This window comes from Tachyglossus aculeatus, chromosome 20, assembly GCF_015852505.1.
Source record: "Tachyglossus aculeatus isolate mTacAcu1 chromosome 20, mTacAcu1.pri, whole genome shotgun sequence".
In the NCBI taxonomy this organism is placed as follows: domain Eukaryota; kingdom Metazoa; phylum Chordata; class Mammalia; order Monotremata; family Tachyglossidae; genus Tachyglossus; species Tachyglossus aculeatus.
Genome location: NC_052085.1, coordinates 12,722,763 through 12,736,161, shown reverse-complemented (window position 1 = coordinate 12,736,161; position 13,399 = coordinate 12,722,763). Strand labels below are relative to the sequence as shown.

The 13,399-nt window shown below is 52.5% G+C and overlaps 1 protein-coding gene across 1 annotated transcript; it reads right to left on the bottom strand.

The window, feature by feature from the left end:
* Positions 1-1,105: 1,105 nt before the first annotated feature.
* ING1 (inhibitor of growth family member 1) lies at positions 1,106-10,923 on the bottom strand. Its single transcript, XM_038761701.1, has 3 exons — positions 10,497-10,923; positions 2,162-2,861; positions 1,106-1,660 (listed from the first exon to the last, which is right to left on the bottom strand). Exons 1-3 carry the CDS (start codon positions 10,630-10,632, stop codon positions 1,594-1,596), a joined length of 903 nt encoding a protein of 300 aa, XP_038617629.1. The 5' UTR covers positions 10,633-10,923; the 3' UTR covers positions 1,106-1,593.
* Between the last annotated feature and the right edge of the window lie 2,476 nt (positions 10,924-13,399).

The window sequence follows — 13,399 nt, the reverse complement described above, 5'->3', positions numbered from 1 at the left end:
ACTTTAGCCAGAGCTAAAGTAGGGAGCCGTTGGTTTTTCAGAAACGTGAATGATCTAGTCGCGCCGTGAAATATTTGAACCCCGAGCAGAACCGTTTTTATAATGCTAAAAGGGAAATAAAACGCGGCACGTGAAATGTGTTAATGAACCCTACTCCCTAGTAGGAAAAGAAACGGTTCTAACTGTCTCCAATGTACGGATGGCTCTCAGAGAAAGCTCAAGCGCTGAAGTTTTTTATTTGCTAATTTGCTATTATTATTGCTATTGCTTATTTGCTATTTTTTTATTTGTACATATTTACTATTCTATTTATTTTGTTAACGACGTGAATCTGGCTTTATCTCTATTTATTCTGATGACTCGACACCTGTCCACATGTTTTGTTTGTTCCCCCTTCTAGACTGTGAGCCCACCGTTGGGTAGGGACTGTCTCTATATGTTGCCAACTTGTATTTCCCAAGCGCTCAGTACAGTGCTCTGCACACAGTAAGCGCTCAATAAATATGATTGATTGATTGATTGCAGACTGCGAGCCCGTTGTTGGGGGACCGTCTCTATATGCTGCCGACGTGTACTTTCCAAGCGCTCTGCACACAGTAAGCGCTCAATAAATACGACTGAGTGAATGAATGAACTTGCTGGTTTTTTGGTTTTAAAAGGCACCCGCTCGGCGCTTCCTACGTGCCGGGCACCGTACTAAGTGCTGGGGAAGACACGAGCTAATCCGGCCCGACACACGTGTCGCTCACGGTCTGAACCTCCTCTTCGGATGAGGTAACTGAGGCCCGGAGAAGCGAAGTGACTTACCCAAGGTCACGCGCAGCAGACAAGTGGCGGAGCCGGGCTCAGAACCGAGGTGCCGCGACGCCCGGGCCCGTGCTCTTTCCACTGGGCCGCGTCCCTTCTCTATTCGCAACGGTTTGGAAGATTTACCCACTACTTGGATGTTCACTTTGCCGTAATTTGGCCGATGGCTGACGGTCAGTCACACGGATCTCCCCTCCACGGTCATACCCTCTTAAGTTGCTGGCCCTGTTCTGCTTTTAAAAGACACGTTATGATACTTTAAGTGATCGAAGTACACGCCCGGAGGCAAAACGTCCAAGTTTCATTTATTTAATATCACGGCTGTACAACTTTCATACACAGAGAGGGAAATGCTCACTGGTTTTGCAACGGCATTTGGCTGCATTTCCGATTATAATACAGTTAAGTGCAAGTCGACTTAAAAATTTACATTTATACAACTTCTACAAATTAAAGATTGCTACACTTATCTGTGACAGTATAAAGCTTGATTTGTGTTAAGTTTCTCGGCTAAACCACTTTTTGGTTAACTATAAAACGAACTCGGTCATTTTTAAAACGGCCCCGAGGGGTCCGGGCCAGCATATAAAATGTTTCGTCATGTAAAATTTAGCCAGGAACGGTTTAAAAAAAAAAAAATAATAATAACATCTGAATCCTAAACCTTTCGTGACAACGTTTATACTGACACCGGCTGTAGCAGGAACCAACCGCGTTTCACCTTTTCTCGTTCGCTGCCGCCTCGGTCTCCGTCCCAACAAATTCCAGTTTGCGACCTGCGGTATCTTAATTCAGATACGCCCGGCGAGCGAAACTGTTTTTCAAATTTCCGGAAAGGAAAAACCATCTCCTCCTATGAAATTAAAAGGTATGAAGCCGCATTTAGAGAATTCCCTCTCGCCTGCGTTCATTCGGGGTTTTAAGTGCTTCCGGGGACGGGGCGGGGGGTGCCGATATGAGAAATTTGAGCCCGAATCGACGGACGGCTAAATTTAACCGGATTCTGGGACTCTTCTTTATTTTTTTTTTTAGGAAAAACAAAAAAACCAAAAATGCCGATTCCACAGACCACGTTGTTACGGATGTACCAAATGAATCGGAAAACGACGGCTATACGGGGAGGGGGCTGGGAGGGAGGGGGAGGAGCCCGAAACATGCAGTCCCTCCCGACGGGAATGGTTCGTTTTCTCGTCTCCTTTAAAAAAATAGACACTGTGCGATCCTTCCACCTCAACGGCGATGGGGTCGATGGCAATAAATACACTGGCTCGCTTTAGGTTTTCCTTGCCGGTAAAACAACGGGGCGGGGCGGGGGCGCGGGGGCAGGGGGGGGGGGACGTTTTCAACAGACTACCTATTGTACGCCCGCTCTTTTTTGGATTTTTCCAAGGCCTTGTCCATGGTCTTCTCGTTCTCCCCCCGGCATTTCGGACAGTACCACCGGCCCTTGGGTTTGTGGTTGAGTCCCACGCACGAGAAATGGAACCACTCGATGGGACACTCGTCGTTGTCGCAGCCGATCATCTCCCCGTAGGACACCTGGTTGCACAGGCAGTAGGTGGGCTCGTTGGGGTCGATGGGGAGGTCGGCCGGGGAGGGCTCCCTCTCCGCCTTGGCCTTGGACCGCTTCTTCTTCTTGGACGTCTTCGCCTTCTTCTCCTTGGGCGTCCCCGAGGTGAGGTCGTCGTGGTCGTGGTTGTTGGAGGCGTTCTCCCGGTTCTCGTTGTTGCGCTGCCGCCTGGACCGCTTGTTGTTCGGCTTCTCCGCCTGGCCCGGGGTCTCGCTCTTGGCCTTCTCCAGCCCGGCCTTGCCGCCGTTGCCCGCGGGGTCGTTGGCCTCCGGGCGGGTCTCGAACAGATCCACGTGGCTGTCGACCTGGCGGGTCCGGTTCTCCACCAGTTCCACCATCTGGCTGACGATCTGGATCTTCTCGTCGCCCAGCTCCTGGCTCCGGATCAGCGCTCTCTGGATGCAGTGGAGGACCCTCCGCTTCTGGCCCGGGTCCGTCTCCCGCTTGAACCGCTCGTAATAGTCATCCAGCTCTTTCAGGATATCTGCGACACAAGGAACCGAGACGCGGTATTACGCTCCCTCCGCGGGAGACCACGGCAGAACGCCCTCCCGCTCCACCGTCCTACGAGGGGGAGTCACCGGGACGCTTCCCCGTCCCGAACCCCGGCCGGCGATGCGTCTTTCTCCCTTCCGCCGGAAAACCGAACCCCGGCCCCGCTCAGGGTCGGCACGCCGCCGCTCAAAACGCCCGAAGAGGAGCTCGGGGAAAACGCCGGAGCCAAGGATGACCGAACCCTTTGGCTCCGAGGGGAGAGCTGAGGAGGAGAATGGAGGTGAACGGGCGAAACTTGATTCCTATCGTTCGCCCGGGGCTACGTTGTCCATCTGGGGCCTGGTTCGGTTTAATACGGAAATTCCCAATTTACACATCATCATCATCATCATCAATCGCATTTATTGAGCGCTTACCGTGTGCAGGGCGCTGTACTAAGTGCTTGGGAAGTACAAATTGGCAACACATAGAGACAGTCCCTACCCAACAGTGGGCTCACAGTCTAAAAGGGGGAGACAGAGAACAAAACCAAATATACTAACAAAATAAAATAAATAGAAGAGATATGTACAAATAAAATAAATAAATAGAGTAATAAATATGTACAAACATATATAACATATATACACAGCGATGCCATTACCGAACGGGGGGAATTTTCACGGCCCACAACCCGACGCGGTACTCTGTCCATTTTCTCATCTGCGCCGAGGCCGGGAAACGAGGCGCGGGATCGGTGGTGCGGTCGGAAGGGGGATCCCCGCCCCGCGAAATGATGCTTTCTCATCCCCTATCCCCTACACCACAAACTCTTTTGGTCATTTATACGATGAGAAACTCATTTATTAGAGCCTTGACCAAAAAGAAAAAAAAAAAACAAACATTTAAAATGGAAACCAACCTCACGATTTCAGCTTTCCGCCCGCAACACGAAGGATAACTCGGCGGCCTTCGTTTCAGCGAAACCTTTTCTGGTCAGGCCGACGGGAACAGTTTAGTGAATTTTTAGGCTTAAATGTTTCAAGAGACACAGGCAGGGTCTGAAAAAGCATTTGAGGCTGCCAGCTTATTTTTAAGAGAGCCTGAAACCGTCACACTATTTTTTTTTTTATGGATTTGAAACCGTCTTCTACTTTGACAGATGGCCATTTGGGAAGCCAGGTCTCAGCACTTATGAATTCCTTTTCCTCCCTAGCACTTCCAGCACTAAAACATACACTTTTTTGGAGGAAAAAAAAAAATCAGATAGAAGATCAAATGATCCAACCCAGATCCTAAAGAGCTCGGTTTCACTCACAACTTTGGACGCCAGTTAAAACAAAAGTAAAAACAAAACAAAAAAAAACTGAGCCAAACGGAGCTCTTCCAAACTTCCACCTTTCTATTCCACTCTCAGCGGCCGTAATCCCAAATAAACTCTTATTTTCCTCTGCTCCCCAGGATCATTCCCACACAAACCATCCTCACAACCTCCTCCAGGTGGTATTGCTTACACAAACAGAGATAAAGAAAACGAGACAGGTTAAAAAAGCCACAGTTTACAAGTAGACATGAGGACAATTTCTCGGTTTTGAGTTGTTTTCAGGCCGCGAAAGATGGGGACAAAAACTTTTTTGGACAGCAGACCGGATAACGTATTTGACTTAGGGTTTTTTTTTTAAAGTATATTTTAAATACATTTTCCACTTGAGTGAAATACAGTAGGGATTTTAAATGGCCTAAATGGTCTAAGAAAAGAAACTCATCATCAAAAGGACTGTGTCCAACCCGATTTGTTTGTCTACCCCAGCGCTTAGTACAGTGCCTGGCACATAGTAAGTGCTTAACAAATACCATATATGTTTGTAAATATTTACTACTCTATTTATTTTACTTGTACATATTTATTCTGTTTTTTTTTTTTTATTTTGTTAGTATGTTTTGTTTTGTTGTCTGTCACCCCCTTCCACACTGTGAGCCCGCTACTGGGTAGGGACCATCTCTATATGTTGCCAACTTGTACTTCCCAAGCGCTTAGTGCAGTGCTCTGCACACAGTAAGCGCTCAATAAATACGATTGATTGAATGAATCAAAACCAAAAATCTGCTCAGTGCAGTGCTTCGAGTTTCAAGATTGCTGCTTTTTTTTTTTAAAGGTGATGGCATTAAATTTCGCCTCCTCAATCGCTGTCTCAAGATAATGGCTATGGGAACCCCCCAAGGCTCCTGGGGTGACGTTTGAGGATAATTTTTGCTGGTGAACGTGCTGTCTTCACCGCTTGGTCGGTGTGGTTCTCGGCACCTAGGATGTGCTTAATGAATACCGTAACTAGTGTGAAATTGCCAAAAGGGACATTCTGGGCTGCGAAAAGGAAAATTTTAAACAACAGCAACGATAGTAACGGCATTTATTAGGTGGACCCAAGACTTTCACCCCCAGGGTGACACCGGGAAGCAGGGTGTCTTAGTGGACAGCCTGCCGTGTGTCCTTGGGCAAGACACTGCGCTTCTCTGGGCCTCGGTTTCCTCAACTGCAAAATGGGGGCTTGGCATTTATTTATTTATTTATTTATTTTATTTGTACGTATCTATTCTATTTATTTTATTTTGTTAGTATGTTTGGTTTTGTTCTCTGTCTCCCCCTTTTAGACTGTGAGCCCGCTGTTGGGTAGGGACTGTCTCTAGATGTTGCCAATTTGTACTTCCCAAGCGCTTAGTACAGTGCTCTGCACATAGTAAGCGCTCAATAAATACGATTGATGATGATGATATGTTGCCAATTTGTACTTCCCAAGCACTTAGTACAGTGCTCTGCACATAGTAAGCGCTCAATAAATACGATTGATGATGATGATTCTCCTTTCCTTCCTCTCCCCCTCGTCCCCCTCTCCATCCCCCCGTCTTACCTCCTTCCCTTCCCCACAGCACCTGTATATATGTATATATGTTTGTACATATTTATTACTCTATTTATTTACTTGTACATATCTATTCTATTTATTTTCTTTTGTTAGTATGTCTGGTTTTGTTCTCTGTCTCCCCCTTTGAGACCGTGAGCCCACTGTTGGGTAGGGACTGTCTCTATATGTTGCCAACTTGGACTTCCCAAGCGCTTAGTACAGCGCTCTGCACACAGTCAGCGCTCAATAAATACGATTGATTGATTCTCCCTCCTACTTCAACTGGGAGCCTCACGTGGGACAGGGACTGCGTCCGACCTGATAAACCTGGACGTACCCCGGCGCTCTGAACAGCGGTGGACGTGTACGGAGCGTTTAATTTCCATTTATTTCATAAAAACAAAAGCGGCAGCAGTGTGACTAGAACCCAGGTCTCCTGACTCTCGGTTGGATGCTGTCTTCACTAGGCCACGCTGGCGCCTCTCCGCACTACCAAGTTAAAAAAGAGATGCAGTTTTTAAAAGAATTGGGAAAATAAGATTATTTACGTGCCTGGCCAGCCTTTTCTTAATAACAGAGAACGGACTTTACTTTTATTGGATCAGTTTGGAGAACGGATTCTCTCGAGAGGCTCATATATTTTACAGGTCCCAGATGCACTAAAAACAATTCCATCTCCACATTGTCACCGCAGAACCACACTTATAAAACATCAGAGACCGGCGAATACGTCTCTACACCGCTTAACAACCAAGAAACTTTCATTTTGGCACCATTCCTACACTCCCAGGTCAGGGTGATTTGGAATTCCTTTCGAAAACCGTCAACTACTGAGCCTCTTTAATTCAGATTCCTGGAAAATTAAACCCGCGGTCACGTCAGCCCACCGGCCCATTCCCGATTAACCGAGCACTCGACGCCGACCGATGGAATCCGGCTGATTACCGAACGGAAAAATCAATTGTTTCACACAGGTCGGGGCGTCTTTCTCAAGTTTTACGCCGCATCCGGGCGAACCGGCTGAACCAGTCCGTGGGATTGATTTCTACCGGACACGATATTAAGGATTCGACACGGGGGAAACGTTTCAAACCTTTCAATGTCGACACACGGAAGCTAAACCCTTCAACGCTACCCTACGGCGTTTAGGGTATCTGTAATCTGTCCGTATCTGTAATTTATTTATATTAATATCTATCCCCCCTCCTCTAGGCCACAAGCTCGATGTGGGCAGGGAATATGCCTGATATAGCGTTGTAGTGTACTCTCCCAAGTGCTCCGTACAGTGCTTTGCCCGTAGTAGCTGCTCAATAAATACCACTTAGGGATTGGCATCTCTGTTACTTTGCCCTGGGAAAATTTAAATTTATATGTTGCCAACTTGTACTTCCCAAGCACTTAGTACAGTGCTCTGCACACAGTAAGCGCTCTATAAATACGACCGATTGATTGATTAAAGTCCTGTGGGGATCATTAGGCTATCGGTGCGGTCTCAAAATTAAACTGGATAATCGCGTTAGCATTTGGGGAATTTCCAACTGTTGGCTTCAAGTCCCACGTTGAGTCTCGTGTAACAGACACACGTTTCTTGATTTAGTGCAAGGGACTGGTGGCCCAGTCAATCAATCAATCAATCGCATTTATTGAGCGCTTACTGTGTGCAGAGCACTGTACTAAACGCTTGGGAAGTACAAGTTGGCAACATATAGAGATGGTCCCTACCCAGCAGTGGGCTCACACTCCTCACCAGTCTCCAAGGGATTAAGAAACATCATCATCCATGGTATTTATTGAGCACTCACCAAGTCACTCATGGTATTTATTGAGCGCTTTACCACCTGCAGGGCACTGTCCCTAGAGCTTTAACTGTGTGCAAAACGCTGTCCCAACTGCTTTAGCTGCGTGGCTCAGTGGAAAGAGCCCGGGCTTTGGAGTCAGAGGTCACGGGTTCAAATCCCGGCTCCACCACTCGCCAGCCGGGTGACTTTGGGCAAGTCACTTGACCTCTCTGTGCCTCAGTGACCTCATCTGTAAAATGGGGATGAAGACTGTGAGCCCCCCCGTGGGACCACCTGATCACCTTGTAACCTCCCCAGCGCTTAGAACAGAGCTTTGCACATAGTAAGCGCTTAACAAATGTCATCAACATCATCATCATTATGAATGATCAGTGCTTGGCACATAGTCAGCGCTTATCAAATACGATTATTATCACCTACCTGTGTGCAGACCTCTGTCCCAACCGCTGTAACTGTGTGCAGAGCATCACACCGGGCACTTATCCTGTGCAAAGCACTGTGCGGAACACCTGCTGCGTGCAGAGCACCTCCTGCGTGCAGAGCGCTGTGCGGTGCACCTACTCTGTGCAGAGCACTGTGTGGGGCACCTCCTTAATGCAGAGCTCTGTGTGGAGTACCTACTCTGTGCACAGCTCTGTGCGGGGCACCTCCTGCGTGCAGAAGACCTACTCTGTGTATAGCGCTATGTGGAGTACCTCCTGCGTGCAGAGCGCTGTGCGGAGCACCTACTCTGTGCACAGCAATGTGTGGAGCACCTCCTGCGTGCAAAGCGCTGTGCGGAGCACCTACTCTGTGCAGAGCACTGTGCGGAGCACCTCCTGCATACAGAGCGCTGTGCGGAGCACCTACTCTGTGCAGAGCAATGTGCGGAGCACCTCCTGCGTGCAGAGCGCTGTGCAGACCACCTACTCTGTGCAGAGCACTGTGCGGACTACCTCCTACGTGCAGAGCACTGTGCGGGGCACCTACTCTGTGCAGAGCACTGTGCGGAGCACCTCCTGCGTGCAGAGTACCTATTCTGTGTAGAGTACCGTGCAGAGCACCTACTCTGTGCAGGGCGCTGTGAGGAGCACCTCCTGCGTGTGGAGCACCTACTCTGTGCAGAGCGCTGTGAGGAGCACCTTCTGCGTGCAGAGCACTTTGCGGAGCACCTACTCTGTGCAGGGCGCTGTGAGGAGCACCTCCTGTATGCGGAACACCTACTCTGTGCAGAGCGCTGTGAGGAGCACCTCCTGCGTGAAGAGCACTGTGCGGAGCACCTACTCTGTGCAGGGCGCTGTGAGGAGCACCTCCTGCATGCGGAACACCTACTCTGTGCAGAGCGCTGTGAGGAGCACCTTCTGCGTGCAGAGCACCTACTCTGTGCAGGGCGCTGTGAGGAGCACCTCCTGCGTGCAGAGCACTGTGCGGAGCACCTCCTGCATGCGGGGCACCTACTCTGTGCAGAGCACTGTGAGGAGCGCCTTCTGCGTGCAGAACACCTACTCTGTGCAGGGCGCTGTGAGGGGCACCTCCTGCGTGCAGAGCACTGTGCGGAGCACCTACTCTGTGCAGAGCGCTGTGAGGAGCACCTCCTGCGTGCAGAGCATCTACTCTACTCAGGCATCTACTCTGTGCTGAGCGCTTTGAGGAGCACCTCCTGCGTGCAGGCACTGTGCGGAGCATCTACTCTGTGCAGAGCGTCTCCTGCACGCAGAGCACTGTGCGGAACACCTCCTGCATGCAGAGCACCGTGCGGAGCACCTACTCTGTGCAGGGCGCTGTGAGGAGCACCTCCTGCGTGCAGAGCACTGTGCGGAGCACCTCCTGCATGCAGAGCACCATGCGGGGCACCTACTCTGTGCAGGGCGCTGTGATGAGCACCTCCTGCGTGCAGAGCACTGTGCTGAGCACCTGCTCTGTGCAAGGTTTGCTCACCGCCCGGGGCCCGCGCATGCGCAGAGAGCCGGCGGCAGGGTGCAGGGCGGCGGCTCCCGCGCGGTCCCTGCGCCGCCCGCTCACACCCCCCCCCCGTCCGCCATTGTCCCCGGACCGGAAGCCGGCGCGGCGCCCCCGACCGGCCAATGGGAAGCCCGGACGCGGCGCAAGGCCCGCCCCCGCCCCAATGCCGAGCGAGACGCGAGGGCCGGGCCCCGCCCCCCGCCGAGCTCCAATCGGAGGCGGGGCCCGGGGCCGGCCCGCCAATCACCGCCAGCGGCCCCGCGGTCCTCGAGATATTCAAATGAGCCCGGCCCCCCTCGGGGAGGCCGGCAACGGAAAGCCGCCAGGGGGCGGGGCGCCCGCCCTTCCGACCAATCAGGCCGCGGGGGGCGCTCCGGGGCCAATCAGCGCGCGCGGGGGGCGGGGCCGCGGCCCGATATGCTAACGAGGCCCCCTATAAAAGCCGCCGCGAAGGGGAGTGCGGGGGAAAGCGCGGAGGGCGCTGGCGGGGCGGCGGGTGGGCTCCGGAGCCTTTCTCCGCCCCCAACCCCGCTCGGCCCGGCCTATCACCAGCACCCAAAGTTTCCCCCGAAGCAGCTCCCCCGGCCCCGCCAGGAGGAGGAAAGCGGGTTGGAGAGAAGAGTCCCCCCCGCTCCCTCCACTTTATATAGGAGACTTGGATTTAAAGCCCCCTTGATGGGCGCCTTTTTTGTTGGAAAGGAGGCCCAACGTTGCCCAGCACTCTAGGGCTGCTGACCCCTCTTCGGGCGTCCACTACACCGCCCCCTTCCCTCCTACAAAAGGCCGCTTTCGCAGGCGTCGAGACCACCCCCTTTTTTTTCCTCCCTCCCCTTCCTACAGCGTATCAATCGATCGCATTTATCGAGCGCTCACTGCGTGCACTGTACTAAGCGCTTGGGAAGTACAAGTTGGCAACATACACAGTCCCTATCCACCAGCGGGCTCCCTTTTGTTCCGCCGCGCCCCCCCCCCCCCATTTCCCATCCCTAATTTTCCCCCCTTTACCTTGGTACTTGGCGTCGATCTCCCTCATCAGGGAGACGCTCCTCTGCAGGTCGAAAGGCAGGGACTCGATGGAGTCCAGATAATCCTCCACGTAGTTGACCAGGTGAAGCTGCTCCCCGTTGGCAGGACTCAACATGGTTCATCCGAAAGCGCTCTCTCTCCCCCCCGCCCCCAAAAAGCGAGTCCGCGCGGCTTTCCGCTTCCTCCGCCCCTCCTCCGAAAGAGGGGGGGGGGGAGGAAAAAGAGGAAAAAAAAAAAGAAGGGAGAGCTCGAGCCCCGCTGCAAAATGCCCTCGGCTCCACGCCCCGGCTGTCGAGGAGGCGAAGAAGAAGAAGAAAAAGGTAGATCTGCCGCAGCTCCTGCAAGGCTCGGGAGAGGGAGGGAGGGAGGAAAAAAAAAAAAAAGGGGGCGGGCGAGTGGATGGGCGAGTGGGCGACTGAAGCCACCGCACAGACGCCCCCTCCCTCCCTCCCTTCCCAGATGGTGGGGGGAAGGTACGGAGCGGCGCGCACTCACACTCACATAGACGCTGCGCGCGCGCAGGCGCGCGCAGGATGGAGGGGGGGGCAAAGCGGGCCGTGCGAGGCCGATCGGGGGTCGGGGGGGGGCGGGAGCGCAACGTTCAGCGCAGCCTTTCCCCCCCCCCCGCCGCCGCCGCACTTCTCCAACGTGGAAAACCCAAATCCCAGTTTCAAACACTTGGGAAACATTCGGCCCCGCCGCGCAGCGCGCATGCGCAGACGCCCGTGACACCAGCCCGCCCCCTCCCCGCCGAAGAGAGGGACACGCCCCCTGCTGGCCACGCCCCCGCCCGCTGAAGAAGGGCGGGGCGGGGGGCGCGCGCCCGTGCATCGCCGGAAGTGGGTGAGGCGCCGGCTCGGGGGCTGGCCTGAGGGGAGGCTCCAACTTTATTATTATTATTATTATAAGAATGGCATTTATCAAGCGCTTAGTACAGTGCTATTATTATTATTAATAATAATAATGATGGCATTTGTTAAGCGCTTAGTACAGTGCTCTGCACACAGTAGGCGCTCAATAAATACGATTGATTGATTGATTGAATGAATGTAAGCGCTCACTAAATATGAATGAATGAATGAATGGAGCGTTTACTTTGTGCCGAGCGCCGTACTAAGCGCTGGGGGAGGATGCAAGGTCATTCATTCATTCATTCAATCGTATTGAGCGCTCGCTGTGAGAGGATACAAGGTGATTCTTTCATTCATTCAATGGTGTTTATTGAGCGCTCACTGAGGAGCACTGCACTAAGCGCTGGGGGAGGATACAAGGTGATTCATTCATTCAATCGTATTTATCGAGCGCTCGCTGTGTGAGGAGCGCTGTGCTAAGCGCTGGGGGAGGATACAAGGTCATTCATTCATTCATTCAATCGCATTTATTGAGGGCTCACTGTGAGGAGCGCCGCGCTAAGCGCTGGGGGAGGATACGAGGTCATTCATTCATTCATTCAATCGTATTGAGCGCTCGCTGTGAGAGGATACAAGGTGATTCATTCATTCATTCAATCGTATTTATTGAGCGCTCACTGAGGAGCCTCCCCCCCCGCCGCACTTCTCCAACGTGGAAAACCCAGATCCCAGTTTCAAACACTTGGGAAACATTCGGCCCCGCCGCGCAGCGCGCATGCGCCGACGCCAGTGACACCAGCCCGCCCCCTCCCCGCCGAAGAGAGGGCCACGCCCCCTGCTGGCCACGCCCCCGCCCGCTGAAGAAGGGCGGGGCGTGGGGGGGGGGCGCGCGCGCCCGTGCGGCGCCGGAAGTGGGTGAGGCGCCGGCTCGGGGGCCGTTCTGAGGGGAGGCTCCAACTTTATTATTATTGTTATTATTAATAATGATGGCATTTGTTAAGCGCTTAGTACAGTGCTATTATTATTATTATTAATAATGGCATTTGTTAGGCGGTTAGTACAGTGCTCTGCACACAGTAAGCGCTCAATAAATATGATTGATTGAATGAATGTAAGCGCTCAATAAATACGACTGAATGAATGAATGAATTGAGCGCCTACTGTGTGCCGAGCGCCGTTCTAAGCGCTGGGGGAGGATGCAAGGTGATTCATTCATTCATTCAATCGCATTTATTGAGGGCTCACTGTGAGGAGCGCTGCTCTAAGCTCTGGGGGAGGATAGAAGGTCATTCATTCATTCACTCAATCATATTGAGCACTCGCTGTGAGAGGATACAAGGTGATTCATTCATTCAATCGTATTTATTGAGCGCTCACTGAGGAGCACTGCACTAAGCGCTGGGGGAGGATGCAAGGTGATTCATTCATTCAATCGTATTTATCGAGCGCTCGCTGTGTGAGGAGCGCTGTGCTAAGCGCTGGGGGAGGATGCAAGGTGATTCATTCATTCATTCAATCGCATTTATTGAGGGCTCACTGTGAGGAGCGCTGCTCTAAGTGCTGGGAGAGGATACAAGGTCATTCATTCATTCATTCAATCGTATTGAGCGCTCGCTGTGAGAGGATACAAGGTGATTCATTCATTCATTCAATCGTATTTATTGAGCGCTCACTGAGGAGCCTCCCCCCCCCCCCACCCCCCGCGGCACTTCTCCAACGTGGAAAACCCAAATCCCAGTTTCAAACACTTGGGAAACATTCGGCCCCGCCGCGCAGCGCGCATGCGCCGACGCCCGTGACACCAGCCCGCCCCCTCCCCGCCGAAGAGAGGGCCACGCCCCCTGCTGGCCACGCCCCCGCCCGCTGAAGAAGGGAGGAGCGGGGGGCGCGCGCGCGCGCTCGTGCGGCGCCGGAAGTGGGTGAGGCGCGAGCTCGGGGGCAGTTCTGAGGGGAGGCTCCAACTTTATTATTATTATTATAATAAGAATGGCATTTGTCAAGCGCTTAGTACAGTGCTACTATTAATAATAA